The sequence below is a fragment of the Cucurbita moschata genome, unplaced genomic scaffold, assembly GCF_002738365.1.
Source record: "Cucurbita moschata cultivar Rifu unplaced genomic scaffold, Cmos_1.0 Cmo_Scf00009, whole genome shotgun sequence".
Taxonomy (NCBI): Eukaryota; Viridiplantae; Streptophyta; class Magnoliopsida; order Cucurbitales; family Cucurbitaceae; genus Cucurbita; species Cucurbita moschata.
In genome coordinates this window covers 5,523,441-5,540,857 of record NW_019268525.1, presented here as the reverse complement: position 1 = coordinate 5,540,857, position 17,417 = coordinate 5,523,441, and the positions used below count along the sequence as shown (strand labels likewise).

Here is a 17,417-nt window from a genome sequence, read left to right as displayed (position 1 = left end):
GTGAGATCCCACGTCAGTTGGAGAGAAGAACGAAGCATTCTTCGTAAGGGCGTCAAATTCTCTCTCTAGCATACACGTGTACGACAGAGATGGAATAGTTACAAGAGATACTAATGAATACATTAACGCTACATAAGGGTGTTGGAAGCAAATGATCCAACCAAAGTTTGAACATGAATTCACAACCCTACAACAATTATGTATAGGAAAATATTATTTAAGACGTGGAACTTTGAAACTTGAATATAGTCCAATCCTTTCAAGGTTTGTTGTTCAGATAATAATAGACCATAACAATTAGTACAAAACATCATATGAAATTCATCCTTATCTAAGTTCTGCATCATACACGATCCTTGCGCTTAGCTTGCCACATTAGCACTGTTGCCCGTGATAGGACTCGAGAAATTTGCACCGTTCGATTCTGTTGCAGCACACTCCGAATATTTCTTGCTAAGATTGTATGGGGCAGAGCTCATCACCCTATATGTATGTCCATAATTGTTCAGATAATAGAATTTGGATCTACATTTTCTTTGATTATGTTCTTTTTAGTCAAGATATCATAAAGGGACTTACCTCTCCTTGCGCTTTTCCAAAAACCGAGCTAACGAAGCCTTACGAGCCTGTGGAACAGCTGTAGAAGAAAACAGGAAACGAAATATCAGCTGCGACTCGAGACAGTTTCAACCTATTATACTATCAAGAACGTTTATGGCGAAATATGATCACGGCTGTAGGAGTATGGCATACCAGAGGGCATCATAGCAGTAGCAGTGACAGAGCCGATTGGATTGACTATTCTTAGAGGCTCTCCTTTGCTGATAGGAGTGGTGTGGACTCTATTGCTTTTAGCTCCTCTCAACTCATCGGTGCAGCTCGATCCGCTTGCAGACTGGGCGCCTGTGTGAGAAGAAACGGACAAGGGGCTAGAGAGAGCAGGACAAGGCAAGGTGGTTACGGGTTGGTTCGTTGGAGCAACGTCACTTGCTGCAGCCATTTTTGCACCCATTCCATGAGGTTGAGCTTTCGGATGTGCAATTTTGGAAATGGCAGCTCCAGCTCCAGCCAAGAACATTATAGCCTGAGCCTGGAAACGAGTACTATGTTACTTCAAAAGAGGCAAAATTATATGACTCTTTTCGAAACGGCCAGGGGTTAATAAATACCTTTTCGGGGGTAATGTCATCGTAGACGTTGACGGTACCGCCGTAAAAGATAGTCAATTGAGCTGGGGATCCACCAGTCGGTTTCATGCTACTCCTGAAACACAGGATAGTTCTACCTGTTAGCTCAATATAGTGAAGTAATGAAGTTGAAAAGTAAAAGTCTAAGAGTATTACCAGGGTTCAGTGATCCCGACAATGGAACCGAACGGCGGGAAAAGGGAATTTGGAGCACTCGAGACAGGGACTCCTCCAAGTGGTTGTTTGAGGATAGAACCAGCCATCTGACCAGGAAGAGCAAAAGGGTTCTTCAAGGATGGATTGCCTAAGGAAACTGATATACCTTGATTTGGAACTGAAAATAGTTTTGCTTCGTGAGGACGATAAGTCGAATACATATCAGGTTGCATAGGATAAGCTTCCAGGGAAAAATGAGGACCACCTTGCCTATCGTGATTGAACGTTTTCTAGATTGAACAAGTCGAACCGGAGAAAGCGATACAACCATATCAGGCCAAACAAAAGACAACCATATATTTAGTAAAGGCAAATACATCTGTTAATCCTCTTTAAACATAGTAATGAGATGTTTTCACACGCGATCTCGTCGTAATTGGGTTTCGAAAGCCTGGAGTCGAGAGATCTGCGTTAGTGTAGACTATCTTTGGGCTATACAAAGAAAATAAGTCATAGAAATTTAGTTCATGTAAACTATGTCTTTGGATTATGTAGTCCAACCAATATAGGATCGACTTCTTAACCTCGGCCTCAGATTAACACAAACCTAATCCATGAGTCAAATGCCTCCCGACCATTTTGAAATCTAACTATGGTTGGTTTCTATGCTGAACAATGTTTGAAATGATTTCCAACATCTATGTCTAACTCATATTAGGTATATATGCAAGATGAAAAAGTTCTAGTTTACAAGTTCATACATCAAAAACAACACTGAAGAACACATATGATACCTGTATTTCAGCTGCTCTTTGTTGATCCGAGGTAACCACGACCGGATCAGAAGCGAGCTTCGAAGTCTTGTCCCCTGCAGAAATCTTGGAAGGCATCAGATGAGGAAGGGCGGCGGGCTTGTTAGAGGACCATGGAACGCCAGAACTTTTAGTATACCCTAAAAGAACGCCGCCATGAAGATCAATGAACATACCAGACAGTAACACTAGATTATCTTGACTAAGAACTACACATGAAATTAGGGAATTTCAAAATTTCATAGCTCCAAAACAAGAACATATAGAAAATGCCCTAATTATATGGAGAACAACAGATTTTAAGCTGAAATCAAAGAGGATTTTGTTACCTAGCTAATCAATAACAAAGAGTAACCATTAATTTCAACTGGGAATTCTCTCTGAGTCCCAAAAAAGCAACTCCGACCAAGAACTTCAAGATTCAACCAGCAATAAACAGAGGATTCAAAAACAAAGAAACAAAACGGAATCGGAAGAAAATTTACCAGAATCTTGGACTCCATCGTTGTCGATTTCCTCTTTCACCATAGCCAATGGCTCCTTAGAGCTCAAACCCAAGAAATCCCTCTCCATTTCAGACAAAAAAAACCCGACAGCAACACAAAATTCAGACAAAAAAAACGACCACAGAAGACCAACTCGGAAACAAAGAGGGGCGGAAAAGAAAAAGGAAAGGAGAATTGAAGAGCAGCAAAATAAAGCAAAGAAGAGAGAAGAAAGGCGTAATTGGATATTGGCCTGTCGAAGGAATATAAGCATGTCTATGAATTAACCGGAAGAGTTTTACCGATAGATCCGGTGAGGTGACCGTCTTAGCCGGTAACTCACAACGTGCGAATTGTGAAGACCCTCCACGCATTACTTCGGCGGTGGTACCACTCTCATTTGCTGTCACTCTGTCATAGACTGCCACGTGGCTTTCCGCACGTGGTTCACTAATTGATTAATCCCGATGTTTTCGCCACCTAACGATTTATTCGCCTCAACTCGTCGATTTTTTCTTTTTTTTTCTTTTTTACTCAATGTGTGAATATTACTATTTATTTTACAATTTTAAAAAGAAAAACAAATGTTGACATGATATTACGTGCCTTCTTGTCTCCTTCCTTTTTTAAAAAAATAATTTTTGAAGTATGCCTATTTATATTATATTTTATTTATTTATTTATTTATTTTTATGATTTTCATGTGAATTTTATATTCGAAGTCTAACTAGAATTACGTTTGAGGTCTATTTTTTGTGGTTTCGTGGAACCTTCTTCAAATTTTTATCTATCGCTTAAGTTTTTATTTCAACTACTAATAAAATGAGTTTTCCCACATTATTTCAGATCATCTGACTACCATCTTAAAAACCACAAACCCTACTCTCGAAAGTAGGACTTACACGAAAACAAACAAACTCTTATATTTCTCCTTGCCTATTTGTCGTTACTAGCGATGATAACTGTGAGGAAGATCCAAGTGGTGACGTCGTTCAAAAATGGTTGTACTCCTGCTCATACTCAAGCCTATGACGTATGAAAGTAATGTTCGCCCAAGGATTTTATGTGCAATTGTACAGATCGTGTGTATGGAAATATTGTACATCAAATTTTTTTAGTGCGAAAATAAGTGGGGTCCATGACCAGTCAAGTTTTAGGTCCCACCAATCTGTCTGTGTTTGCATTATTCAAAATTGGTTGACTTTCGTGCACACAAATGAGTAGTTCCAAAAAGTTAAAGATCGTAGAGTAGAGGTACAATACCGGAACATAGATAGATTATAGCTACAAGGCCATATCACACAATTGATCTGCAATTTTTATGCACGTAGATAGGTGATTGCTACCATTCATAGAAAGTTCAACCTTTATCGGATTTCTAAATCTAAAACCCGACTTCTGGAAGAAAAAAATGTTAATCCTTTGCTACAATTCATAGAAAATTCGAGCCCAAAAAATATTCAAATCAATCCAAAGTCAAACGGAAAAAAATAATATAATTAATTCCTTTCGAGTATTGGTTAAATCAATATTTTGTTCCATATAAAAAAAGATTTAAGCATCAATCTGTTTTAATATTTTATTCTCCCTACAAAGAAAAGGAAGAAATATTTTTTATTATTTTATTTTGATTAATTAAAACAAAAAAGTCAAAGAATCAATCCTTAATTATAAAAATATTTGTTTTTATTTGTGTTCTAACGGCCATTAACAATTTTAATTATGAAAAAAAAAACAAAAAAATTATATATAAAAAAAATTAAATAAAATACTAAACAAAATTTAAAATTTAGGGATATATTAAACATAGAATTAAAAGTTTAAATTTTTTTTTAAGGTTAAAAGGTCTATTAAATATAAAATTAAAAATTTTAAGACATATTATTAGATATTTTTTTTTAAATTATTAATTTTTCAAATCAATTTATAAGAAAATTGATTATTAGACAATCGAATAAATGAGGTGCTTATGAATGAACCGAAATCACATTCAAATGAAAGCGACAGTGAGGATAGAATGACTAAGTGCATCACACCTCAAGAATCGTAGAGTAGAATAAATGCAAATGTTAATCGCTTGAGAATATTTGGCTACTATTTTCATTATGTATTATCGTCAGTCTTACGCTTCTACTATAGGGAGGGTTTAACTCTATTCTGACCAATGTCTCGCATCATTCGGTGACTAACTTTGATACCATTTATAACAGCTCAAGCTCACCGCTCGAGTCAAAGCAAACAATATATGCTAGCAGTAGGCTTAGTCTATTACAAATGGTATCAGAGATAGACATTGGACGGCGAGCCAACGAGGACACTGAACCCGAAAGGAGTGGATTGTGAGAGATCTCACCTTGGTTGAAGAGAGGAACGAAGCGTTATTTAGAACAGCGTGAAAACCTTAAGACTAACAACGATACGTAACGGGCCAAAACAGACAACATCTAGTAGTAATGAGCTTGGGCTGTTACATCTTCACTCACATGGTTCTTAAGAAGATTACCAAGAAATCACCCAATATAAAATGTTCATATACCTCTCTTTTGCTCGAACATCACGCATATTTATAAAGAGTACGAATAGATGTCATAAATAAGTAATTTATGACAATACTTTGAAGGCAACAATACTTTGAACATCCTTAAAAGAAACAAAATTGTGTTTAAAAACCAACCTTAAACATATCATTAACCTAATCGAAAACATAAAATAAATGTAATCATTTACTCAACTTTTAAATTTAATTATTAGTATATTTGATAAGGATAATGATGAGAAATTGATAATGGAGCATAATCGTTTATTTTGAAGCTTTACTATTACGGGGGTTGCCCTACTTTGAAACAAAGCATTTCTATTTTTGGCACAACAGCTCCCCTTTATATAATATGAAAACTTTATACTAAATTTTATGCTTCACTGTCACGCATATCTTAATTAATTAATTAATATATCATTAAATTATATAAGAAACGTACAAGCCATACAAACTTTTTATATTAATTTTCATATCTTACAACAAACTTTTTTTAAAAAAGAAAAAGTCAAAATTAAATGATGATGTTTAATTTCAAGAATAATATTTTAAGTGTACGAGTCTGTGTGTACGTAATTGAAAAAATAATTCATAGTCATATGTGCATGCAACATGTATGAAGTCCCGGGCATAATACTTTCATGCAATCATGTCTTAAATTCCGTAGTCATGCATTGCAATACATTTCTAAATCGATGTTTCGTAAATCTTGTATGTAGTCATACCATCATATCAATCATGCTCTTACATATCAAACCTAGGTTACTCATTTTTTACTATGCATTCGAGGTGGGAGGCTCAACCTTTTCTTTTGCAGTTATTTGTACGACGTTGGAAGATTCTATTGACATGACAAAGTTTAGAGCATGACTATGATGACTTTGCTTTGGGTTTCTCAAAATGCCTCGTACCAATGGAGATAGTATTTCTTAATTATAAACCCACGATCATTCCCTAAATTAGCCGATGTGGAGCTTTCATCATCCAACAAGTACTGTTATCATATTATTATGTGAAAACTATTAGGGGTCTCAAAATTTCTTCTAACAGCGAAAGCTCCACGTCGACTAATTTAGGGAATATGTGAACCTATCTCGATTGACAAGAGTTTGCATAGTATCTTAACAGTTGACAAACACAAGAATCGCTTCCAGATTATGAAAATTATTAGAGAGTGACTAAGTAATCTCTAGTCGTAAATTGTCGATTATTAAAAACAATTTTCTTCTCAAATAAATAATTTATTTGGTTGAATTTATTAAAACTTATATATAATCTAAAGTTCTAACTTCCTCATTTATGAGAAAAATTTATAATTTAATATGGGAAATATTTAAACTATATTTTAAATATAAAAATATTGTCTAGGAGTGGACAAAATTAATTATTTATTAATATCATAAATATAATGGGACTTCCAATTTAAAAAAAAAAAAAAAGAAATAAATAAATAAAGCTTTTAGAATGCACGATGCGACAGAACGCAGAAGAATCTTTTCAGTAATTTATTGGAAGAAGTGAAAGTATATTTATTTATGATTAAAAAACACGTGCAAATATAAAATTATAAAATAAAATAAATAAATAAATACGAATCGGTGTTTGGACTGTTCTCTGTATTCTGTGGGCAAATTTGTCGATTAAAACAATGATCTAGAAATCTCCTCAAATTTTTACAAAAATTAAATCACAATATTTTATTTATTTATATATATTTTTATTTCTTTATTTATTTATTTATTTTTTTTTCCTCTTTGGCTGAAGCACATTGGAGACAACGGGCAAATGGCAGAGTTGCAATAATGTAACTTACCCCACCCCCAAAATCTTTGTCGTTTTTATTATTTTTTATTTTTTATTTTTTACCTTTTATTTTCCGAATATTATATTTTAAAATTTTAAAATTTTCCAATTGTGTCCAGCAAATATTTAAAATTTTAAAATATTAAGAAACTTTTATTTATTAATTTATGGACACGTTTGACAATAATAATAATAATAATAATAATAATACTTTTTCTATTAATAAAATAGACATGTGTGTCAATGCATCTCAGGTGGCAAGTTATTATTTTGTCCATAACATTAGCCCCACTTTCGACCTACTACTTCGAGTTGATGTTTGAATTAGGGTGATATCAGGTGGCGCTTTGATAATTGTCTAGGAGCGTTTCAATAACTAACGTGTGAGCTCTAAGTCGTACGTAACCTTTGATTACTCTAACTTGGGTGGTTAGATTGTTGATTAAACCATCGACCATTAGGGCTAACATTAAATATGAGAGGAGGGTCAGTCCATCAACAGCCGTTTTCTAAGCTAGTGACGACATTGCACAAAAACGACACTAGCTTGTGGCATTTAACGTCGTATCAAATTATTCATTTTTAATAAATATCAATTTAGAAAGAAAAGAAAAGGTTTAGGCTTCAACTACAACATTTTTGAGTGAATTAAACTGAAGATCCGAACAAACTTGCTAAGCAATGGAGACTCCAAAGAATGATGATGATAGTTACAACTTACACGAGCTCACAAATAATCCTTTGATTTCCTTTTTTTTTTTTCCTCTCTACAAAATCCAAACGATGGCTCGTCGAACTCGATCGACGACTAATATAGCCACATTCACGATCCTATCCCCCACTCGTCCACCCTCGACCATACCAAAACTGGCTAAATAAGTTACAATAGCTTGGAACCAAACGGGACTAAGCTCGAAAATCCAAATCCGTCATGGAGATATACGAATACGAAACGAAAAATGTAGCAGCAGCAGCAGCATCATCATCACAAGAATGCCGAAGTCATTAATAAGACGCACAAGATCATTGACATGGTGTAAGAGTTGCTACCATAGAGAGACTTTGGACGGCACCCACCAGCTGAATCAGAAGAGTTTGAAGATGGAGCCAAAGATGTGCTATTAACTAAAGTACCATTATATCCATTACTGCAATACAAAAAGCAAAGTGAGTAGGACATATATACGCTTTTACGTATAGCGTTTAACTAAGACCAGACGTAATTTAGTAGAACTATTTAGGAGTCGTCGTCTCTTACCTTCCTGGGAAAATACACGTACCATGACCTGCAACAAGAAACGTCAAACCGAGTATTAGCAAATCATCGGAAAATATACACTATTTCTAAGAATTTCAAGATTTCATACTTGGGTTTGTGGTGGTGATGATAGCTACTCCTTTGAAATCACAGGTCCCTGGAGACTTAGCCATTTTCTGGTAATATGCATTGAAAGCATAGGTTGCATGAGCTATAACATTATCTGGTTGATAACATGGCTGCCCCTGCAATAACGAGGAGCAATCGACTTTTCCCGGTCCACAAGCCCAATCAAGGGCTGCCTGCAGCAGCTTACGATCGGCACCGTCTCTTGCAACACAGAACGTCTGGTTTGTGGTATCATTTGCCAAAACAGCACCAGCACCAGTTAAGTGTAAGATATAAACTGGCACTCCATTTGGATAGAAGAGACCCCAGTTTTTTTCTGAGACCAAACCAGGTCTTAAATCTTCATTGTAGAGCTCATATATGTAGGTACTAACAGGAACTCCGGGATGCTTCGGTGTTCCAGTGTTGTTAAGAACATGTCGAATTAAGTTGCTATTGTAAGTGTTAGCATTGTCTAATGTTGCATCTCGCTCCGATGCATCACCCTTAGATGGCCAGCCTGACTCCGTTACAACAACTCGAATGTTGGTGAAGTTTAAAGCCGACATTGCGAAATATGCAGCATCAACAACTGCATCAAAGACATTAGTATAGTGCAAGAGGGTATTGGCATCAACAGCTTCCTTGGTTGGAGGGAGGGGTCGAAAAAGAGCATAATCTAGAGGAATCACACCATTCGATTGCATGTAATCGTAATACGGATAGACATTAAGCATGAGATACGACCCGGTGGACTGCAAAAATTTAAGTAAAGGAACCATGACAGGGTCCCATGAACGGTTAAAGAAGGCCTGCGATGGTGGGAACGAATCGAGAATAATGGAAGAAGAATGCGGGGTAGAAACTTTGATTTGGCGATCTAGATTAGATGCGACGAGAGCAGATTGAATGAACTTTAGAGCTGAGACTAGGATTGGGGCAGCATTTGGAAGAGAGGTAAGAACTTCAGAGCCAACAGCTATTCCTGTGATGTTGGTGGCAGGAACATGGGCGATGATATTTCGAGCGACCCAGTTGGCTGCAGTCGCGTTGGACTGGCCAATTCCAAGGAGTTGGTCATTGGGTACAGAAACGGATACCTGGATGCCTGTGTTGGCAAGCGCAAGCAGCATGGCACGGTCGGCATCATATAGCCTGATATGTCTAATGTTTTGAGCCTTAAGAAGTGCAACTACCTGAGTGGGGCTGGGCATATCAGAAAGGTCTGTACCAAGGTTTACACCAATGAATGCATCTGCAATTATGTTCAAGAGTTTAGACAGTCTTTTTCAGCACGAACGCAATATTTTTCAGCTCGGTTCACGTAATCGTGATGATGAACATGAAAAAGAACATCAACATAATCACACAAAATCTTATAATCAACCCAAACAGAGGAAAGGAGGAAGAGATGAAGAGATGAAAGGAACATATAGAAGAAAACAGCATAATTATAGAAATTGTCGTTGTTTCCAAATGTAACAGCTCATTTTCATGAAAAAAGTATGTGGGTTTGGAAGATTCAAATGGTTTATTATTTGCTATGTAAGGCCCCAAAATCCACAACACACCACACGATAGAATTTGATCACGTACTATTCTTGTCCAAGCCCACAGCTAGCATATATTGTCCTCTTTATGCTTTCCTTTTCGGACTTGCCCTCAAGGTTTTTAAGATGTGTCTGCTAGGGAGAGGTTTCCACACCCTTATAAAGAATGTTTCGTTCTCCTCCTTGACCGACGTGAGATCCCACATTCCTCTTCCAAGATTCTCCACACCACAATAGACTAAGATGTTAAAAGACAGAAGGAAATTGATCTGGAACCAAACATGGTAGCTAACAAAAACTCCCCATCAAAAAAAGGTCAGATGGATTTCATTTTCACCAAAAGGAAATGTTTCATTATCAGTAACCTCAACTTCCAACCACAGAAACTAAAGTCCCCTTTCATAAGTTCTTGCCATATTTCAACATTCCTGCTAATAAATTCCAAGTTCAGATCCCATCAAAATGTTATGGACAAGCATTCCAAAAGATATCAAAAACCCATCAACACAATACCACATGCACACTTATTCCACTATGGCCAGTCAAATAAAAAGAACAAAAAAACAAAATTTCTAATGAAGAACAAACATTGAAGAACAGCTCAAGAACACTACACTGAAACTGATTCTAACAAATGGAAAAGAAACAAATAGAGAGAGATGCAATCTGACAAGAACGGCAACAACAAAGAAGAAGAGCTCACCTTGATCAGCAGAAACAACAGAAACGGCTAGAAGTAAAAAGAGCAGAATCAGAGCCATTGAAAGAAGAACTCACTTGAAACCCTCGAAAGAATGGGGTTCTCCACAGACCCAGTTCACAAAGCAAAAACCCCGGTGCCCCACAATTCAAAATCTAGGTCGGACCCCAAAAAGAAGAGAATCCCAAACAACAAAACCCAAAAAAAAGAGAGAAATTTGAAGAGAGAGAACCAAAAAGTGGACTAGTGGGAGCTAACTTTTACTGTCTGTATAGTGTGTGGATTGTGGACTGTGGAGAGTGTCGCAGGAACATGTCAGAGATCCAACGGTGGAGATTTGATGAGGTTGAGGGTTACCATACAGAATTTAATGAATGGGTGGATGAAAAATCATTAATTTACAACTTTAGTGTCTTAATGTTTTTTGTTCCCATTTATTCATCCCTAATCTTAGATTAAATGTGTAATTAATATCTTAATTTTATATTTTAAATTTTGTCCCATGAATTTTTAAATTTTATATTTTGTGTTGGATCTCCATTAACTCCCCATTTATGAATTTTCAATTTTATATTTCTTCAACATTTTTTAGAATTTATGAATTTATTTGATATAAAGTTTAAAATTTATTCCATTTTAAAATTTTTAAATGAATCAAAAGTTTATTATTTAAAAGTTTAAGAATTAAATTTATAATTTTATCGATTATTTTTAATATACCTCAAATTTGGACTCGAAATCCATCCCGACAAAAAAAAATTATTTTTTTATTGAGATCAAGAAAAAATGAATAAAAAAACAAGTTATATAAATAAAAAAGTATTTAAATCTTTTTTTTTTTTTTTTGATGTTGGGTGAGAGAGGGCATGAGTAAGCTTTAAAACTAAGTTGTAGACAAAAGTTGTAACACACGATGTGACCAGAGCAGCTGACGTGGACTGAAACTGCCAACTGGATCCAACGGTCGTGTTCTTCAATTTTCCTTTATTTTAGTTTGAAATACTTTTAATATATATTTAGAAATAGCTTTAAAACTTTTATATTTTGGTTAAAAAATTCATATTCTTCCCTAAAATGTAATATAAAATTGATATTTTTCTAAATAGGTAATGGTTGATTTCAAATTTTAGAACAAGGAAAATATAAATACTAAATTTAAATATTTAAAAGTAAAAAAAAATTGTAATAGGAATGAAGATTTAAAAATAAAAAAATAATAAAAGGGTAAAAAATAAGTGGTTTGGTTTTATTGGGCCGTTGTTGTCGGGAGCCGGCATGGGATACCCACTTTGACAGAGCGTCTGGTTTTCTTGGGCGTTGGGAATTTTGCATTGAACCGGGAAAAAGCCGTTTGTTTCTTAAGTGACGCGTGACTTTGCCCCCTCCTATTACACGAATTTTGTTTCAATTTCTATTATTTACATTAATAAATAAGTGCCTAAATTATTTATTAAAAAAAATATATACTATTTTAAAAATAACCTTCCACTTTTAATAACTTCAATAAAGTTTTTAAATTAAATTTTCTTATAGTACTTTATTTAAAAAATAAATTTTTAGTGTACATAAATACCGTTGAATTTTAAAAAGTTTAAGCGGTACTTTTCAACTTTTTTTTAAAAAAATAATAATAATTATTAAATTTTAAAGTTAACATTAACACTTTAACCTTTATAAAAAAAAAATTATCATCAATATATTATAAATTGTCTCTTTTTTTTTTTAATGTTAATTTCTAAAGTTTATTAGTATTTTTAAAATGTTGTATTGAGGTTAAAATTATTTTTGAAGTTTTGTAAAATTAAAGGTAGTTTTAAAAAGTTTTAAGGATATAATGAAACTTTTGTTAAATGTTTTTTTTTATAAACTTTTTTTTTTTTTAGTTTAAGAATATATTTTTTTAAACACAATATTCACGATTTTCATAAAAAAGAAAAGAAAAATTAAGGATAATGATATTTTCAATTTTTTTTAATATTTAAAGTTATTTTTTTAGATTATTATTGAAACTTAATGTATTAAATAGATCTCCAAAAGTTAGAAAGGCTGACATATCGAATATTTTTTGAAACCATAGTGGCACGATAAAATGAAGGCAGAAATTCGATTGGGCTTTCGTGCGTACTTATCATCCTACAAAAAATTAAAAAAAGGCACTTGACTCGAGAATAAAGCAAGAGATTGAGCAATGCGAAAGGCACGAGATAATACACCTGACTCTTTCATTTGAGTTTCCAAATCTAAAGTCGAGGCATTGACGCTTTAGAAAGATTGCAAGACGTTGAGGGTCGACTAAAAATCTTGAAAAAAACTTTTGAAGCTTACTTTGCTACAACGGACTATTGGGTTAGTAGAGTGCCCCGATTTGGTGAGCTTGAAGAACTTTTTGTTAACATTTTTTATTGGTGAAATTTCCTATTTACCCCGTGTCTAAAATAACACCAGACCCAAAAACGTTAGATTTCAAAATGTTATATTTTATGATTTCTCTATTTTCTCACTTTCGAACGTTTGAGCCCGTTGTTACCGCTTCAAACTTCAATATCCACCATTGCTCTTAATTGCTTTGTTTCTCCACCTTTAACTTAAGGCAGGTTCATATTATCAAGTCCATTTCTAAAATTTAGTGAGATGGTTAGAACTACTGTAAACCCTAAATTACGAACATCAACAATTGTGTCCTTTACCTAAGACGACTTAAACAACAACACTGATCTATAACCTTCTCGAAGAGAGCTAACAAGTTGAGCAAACAGTGAAAGACGATATGACTTCTCTTTTCACTAAAGACAAATACGATTCTACTTTTCTTTCCCGTCAAGATGTCTCTTGTTTTGTTGATCGAGTTGGCCATGATGGCTATAGATGAAGGATAGGAAGACGATAGTCGATACCTCATATTTAACATTATCTATTGGAAGGTCTTCACATACTATGACTGTTCATCTATTTATTATCTTACATTATTCATTAGAGGTCTTCGATTATTATTATTTTTAAATTTTTTTTTTAATAATCAAAGTGAATATAACTCAATAATAATTGATATATACGCTCTTTATTAGGGTCGGAGATTCAAATCTCCGTCCCAATTTTGTTATATTAATTTTTTTTTAATATTTCGAAATTAAAAAAAAAAACAGGAAATTTGTTATAAAAATAAGAACGAACCAAAGAAAAAAAAAGTTCGGAAATGAATAAAAAATTTAAGAAGAAGAAGAAATAATGATGATGACACGTATGATTTACCGACCCATGGGGCCATCCACGCCATCACCAACATAGGTCAGAAATTGGAATCTATTTTCTTCAAAATTGGAGAAATTAAAAAAAAAAAAAAAGAAGGGAAAAGTAAAAGCGTCCTCCATTCGATCTTCCTCTCCGCAGAAGAATTCATCTTGTTCTTCGTTGGATCACAGAGAGAGAAACAGGGAATTCAGGTCTGCGAAACACGTAACACTTCTAATTTTGAGAGAGAGAGACACGGACAGACGGAGATCTAGAGAGAGCATTATATGAATATGGCTACGCTTCAGACATGGAGGAAAGCTTATGGCGCTCTCAAGGATTCTACCAAAGTCGGCCTTGCCCATGTCAATAGCGATTATGCGGTATTCTTGGATTGTTTGTTTGTTTGTTTTTTTTTTTTTTTTTTTAAATTCTACTCTCGCTTTTTGTTCTTTTATTTATTCATTTTAATTCTTTTTCGATCGGCGTTTGATCCGATTTGTGAGTTTTGCTATTATCTTATTCTGTATTTAGGATTTGGATGTGGCAATAGTCAAAGCTACTAACCACGTCGAGTGCCCGCCGAAAGAGAGACACCTCAGGAGTGAGTGATTGCTGTTTGTCAGATCCATTTTGTTGCTGTGAATCAAAATCTACTTTTTGTGGGATTGATTTCCTGTTTTTGTTTCAGAAATTTTGGTTGCTACATCGGCAATCAGGCCCCGTGCTGATGTTGCTTATTGCATTCATGCCCTTGCCCGACGATTGTCCAAGACGCGTAATTGGACGGTACGAATTTAATTCATTATGTGTTGATTTCCTCTGTGATATTTGTTGTTGTTTTGTTCGCATTAGGCTCCTTTATCTGGATGATAACAATCGTCTAAGAAAATTGTGCGGTTCTTTTAGCTATCCCCTTCTTAAATTTGTTATGTTCCTATAGTATGTGGTTGTGGTTTTTCTTTAATGCTCATATTTATCTGCATTGGATTTTATTACTTTCGTTATGTGCATCCTATTTCAAATGTGATGGCACCCACAAGTGCAACGGCGACTGCAAATTTATTTTACTGATTCTTAATTTACCATTAGAAATGAAATGTGCATTTTTTTATTGTAAATTTGGCAATGTTTCTGGTAAATTTATTGTTCATCTGTTAGGGTAAAAATACAAAAGCTTTAGTTTCTATCCTATTATTAGTTGAGCCTTTTTCTTTGAAATTTTTGTTTAATATTTAAAGGATTTCATGTATTCAATGGTGATGAAGCATGTCCCATGTGGACTGAATATTGAGATGTTGTCTGGTCCTCAAAAAAAAAAAAAAAAAAAGGATGTCGGTGTCGCATGGTTATTTTGACAAATATGAAACAACTGATCCATGATTATAAGTGGAATGAATGTGAGAATACAATGATCAACAGCTATCTTATTGTCCTAAGATTTTATCCTGATTTATTTTAAAACTTACCCTTTATATCCTTCTTCTCATTGTCTATTTATTCTTTTAACTTGATTTCTTTTTGCATCAACCGTATAAGTTTCTTCATGTTTGACAGGTAGCTTTGAAAGCGTTAATAGTCATACATAGGACCTTGAGGGAGGGCGACCCAACATTCAGGGAAGAACTTTTGAATTTTACACAAAGAGCTAAAATCCTTCAATTATCGAATTTTAAGGATGATTCAAGTCCTATTGGTAAAATTACTGGCATCCTCTTCTCTTCTTTTTCAGTGATTCATATAAATGATACTCTAATAGCGTAGTCAATAATAATAGATAAATGACTGATACATATATCTTTTAATAGCTTGGGATTGCTCTGCATGGGTACGTACATATGCATTGTTTTTAGAGGAGCGACTCGAATGTTTCAGGATACTGAAGTATGACATTGAATCTGAACGCCTGCCAAGACCTGCCCAAGGTCAGGATAAGGTATTGTATTGAAAACTTTAGTTAATTCACCTAGCCTCCTTGCATGGTACATGTTTGAGTGAGTTATAACTTCTGTTATATACTCTGAAAGATGCATATCATTTTTGCCTATCGGTAAAAATAATGTGATTATAAATTTCTAATTATAAGCATCATAATGTAACCATAGAGTTCTCCTCCAGTATGAATGTGATTTAGTTTACTGGAAGTGAAGTTTGGCCCATTGACGGTTTACCATGGACTCTAGATAGTCGAGGGGAATCCTTTTCCGTTTTTGTTTTGGGTTAGGTTGTATTTTGTCTCCACTTGTTGAGCTGTCCTTATGCATTCTTTCACTTCCCAACTTTGCAATTAAAAAAATAGGTTTGTGTATCATGTCCAAAGCCGTCTGATCTTTATGGAGGGAAATCATCCTTGGTCATGTGCGTCAGTATGGCCTAAATTGGATGGTTTTGAATGCTAAGTAAATGCTTGTCCTTCGTCGTCAAGATTTATGATGTAAGAAGCATGAATGGACATAGATATGAAATGACAAGGCATGGTGTGCTCATGACATCATGTCACTATTAAAAAATCTTGACACCAATATAGTAATATGTACATATTTATTACAGTATATTTATGCTCATATGTTATATATTCGTACATATATCAATGTTTCAAATACTAAAAAGAAAACCTTTTCAAATATTATGGATTATATGATGTCAACCTTGGAACATAAATTTTTGTTTTTTCATTTCAATTCACTTTGATATAAAATTTAATGTCGGAAGCTTAACTACATGTTCTGTTGGATCACTTGAGGGACAAAATCCAGTAATTTTCTTTTTCACAAAATACATTAGAGGTTGCAACCAGAACTTTCATCTCAATCAATGTTCTGAGTGTCTTCTTCGTATATTACTTAGTAATGTTGTTTAGACTTTAGTTGATTTATCTTATTATTTTTTTTTCTTTTTTTAGTTTCTACAGGTCCATAATTTTTGCTTTTTTCTGAATTCATTGTGTAAGGAATTTGGTTTCTAATGGAAGAGAATATATGTTCTTATTTTCTATTTTCTTCATCTTTTCAACTAAACATGTCCACTGCATGGCCTAATCTATCTGAGGTTGATATATATATATATATATACACACAAAAGTACAAACTAAACTATGTGTTGGAGTGTCTAATGAGTGTCCCCGGTTCATGGATTATTGAAATTCATCAATCATGGTTTTTTTCGTTGCCAGGGCTACAGCAGAACCAGGGAACTGGACAGTGAAGAACTGTTGGAACATTTGCCTGCTTTGCAACAGCTGTTGTATCGTCTTATTGGCTGCAAGGTATCTTTTCGACATCTGTGAACCTTCCTTTTCACTTGGTACTTAAATCAACTTTATTTTTTAAAATTTTTACTGTGACCTTTGAGCATGAAAATTACTTGATGTTAAAATTACAGCCGGAAGGAGCAGCTATTGGGAATTATGTTATACAGTATGCCTTGGCACTGGTAAGCTGACTTTTTTCTATTTATATTTTCAGTTCCTGGATCTTATAGCAGAGAATGTGATTAATGTTAATATCGTCATTATTATTATTATAGTTGCTGTTAATTATTATTTTTCATCTTTTATGGACAATATTCTCTGCTATAATTTTTTTTTTTTTTTTT

At 34.2% G+C, this 17,417-nt stretch overlaps 3 protein-coding genes across 6 annotated transcripts in view; 1 reads left to right on the top strand and 2 right to left on the bottom strand.

Moving 5' to 3' along the window:
* Positions 1-178: 178 nt before the first annotated feature.
* LOC111447207 (protein TIFY 6B-like) lies at positions 179-2,891 on the bottom strand. 4 transcript variants are annotated; one of them, XM_023086249.1, is made up of 8 exons: positions 2,641-2,891; positions 2,138-2,295; positions 1,609-1,633; positions 1,344-1,521; positions 1,170-1,263; positions 754-1,090; positions 580-637; positions 179-483 (listed from the first exon to the last, which is right to left on the bottom strand). In XM_023086249.1, exons 1-8 carry the CDS (start codon positions 2,726-2,728, stop codon positions 363-365), a joined length of 1,059 nt encoding a protein of 352 aa, XP_022942017.1. In that variant the 5' UTR covers positions 2,729-2,891; the 3' UTR covers positions 179-362. The 4 variants fall into 4 exon arrangements, with proteins under 4 accessions (XP_022942017.1, XP_022942016.1, XP_022942014.1 ...); XM_023086248.1 differs by having other exon boundaries at positions 1,344-1,633; positions 2,138-2,211; XM_023086246.1 differs by having other exon boundaries at positions 1,344-1,633; positions 2,641-2,890.
* Positions 2,892-7,595: 4,704 nt separating this feature from the next.
* Positions 7,596-10,835, bottom strand: LOC111446873 (glucan endo-1,3-beta-glucosidase 3). Its single transcript, XM_023085780.1, has 4 exons — positions 10,599-10,835; positions 8,347-9,600; positions 8,238-8,265; positions 7,596-8,127 (listed from the first exon to the last, which is right to left on the bottom strand). The coding sequence occupies exons 1-4, from the start codon at positions 10,654-10,656 to the stop codon at positions 7,965-7,967; spliced, it is 1,503 nt and encodes a 500-aa protein (XP_022941548.1). The 5' UTR covers positions 10,657-10,835; the 3' UTR covers positions 7,596-7,964.
* Positions 10,836-13,922: 3,087 nt separating this feature from the next.
* The window catches only part of LOC111447680 (putative clathrin assembly protein At2g01600), an 8,458-nt gene continuing 4,963 nt past the window's right edge, over positions 13,923-17,417 (top strand). The window contains exons 1-7 of the mRNA XM_023086962.1: positions 13,923-14,206; positions 14,358-14,427; positions 14,515-14,612; positions 15,381-15,519; positions 15,632-15,759; positions 16,996-17,088; positions 17,205-17,255. Of these exons, the coding sequence (XP_022942730.1) occupies positions 14,111-14,206; positions 14,358-14,427; positions 14,515-14,612; positions 15,381-15,519; positions 15,632-15,759; positions 16,996-17,088; positions 17,205-17,255 (675 nt within the window). The 5' untranslated portion in view covers positions 13,923-14,110. The remainder of the gene's footprint in view (positions 14,207-14,357; positions 14,428-14,514; positions 14,613-15,380; positions 15,520-15,631; positions 15,760-16,995; positions 17,089-17,204; positions 17,256-17,417) is intronic.

Coding starts and splice junctions, on each gene's coding strand:
- LOC111447207 (XM_023086246.1), bottom strand. CDS start 2,728: ATGGAGAGGGATTTCTTGGGTTTGAGCTCTAAGGAGCCATTGGCTATG. Junction 1,091..1,169: donor ATGACATTACCCCCGAAAAG/GTATTTATTAAC, acceptor ACTCGTTTCCAG/GCTCAGGCTATAATGTTCTT. Junction 484..579: donor TTGGAAAAGCGCAAGGAGAG/GTAAGTCCCTTT, acceptor ACATACATATAG/GGTGATGAGCTCTGCCCCAT.
- LOC111446873 (XM_023085780.1), bottom strand. CDS start 10,656: ATGGCTCTGATTCTGCTCTTTTTACTTCTAGCCGTTTCTGTTGTTTCT. Junction 8,266..8,346: donor CATCACCACCACAAACCCAA/GTATGAAATCTT, acceptor TTCTTGTTGCAG/GTCATGGTACGTGTATTTTC. Junction 8,128..8,237: donor ACGTGTATTTTCCCAGGAAG/GTAAGAGACGAC, acceptor TTTGTATTGCAG/TAATGGATATAATGGTACTT.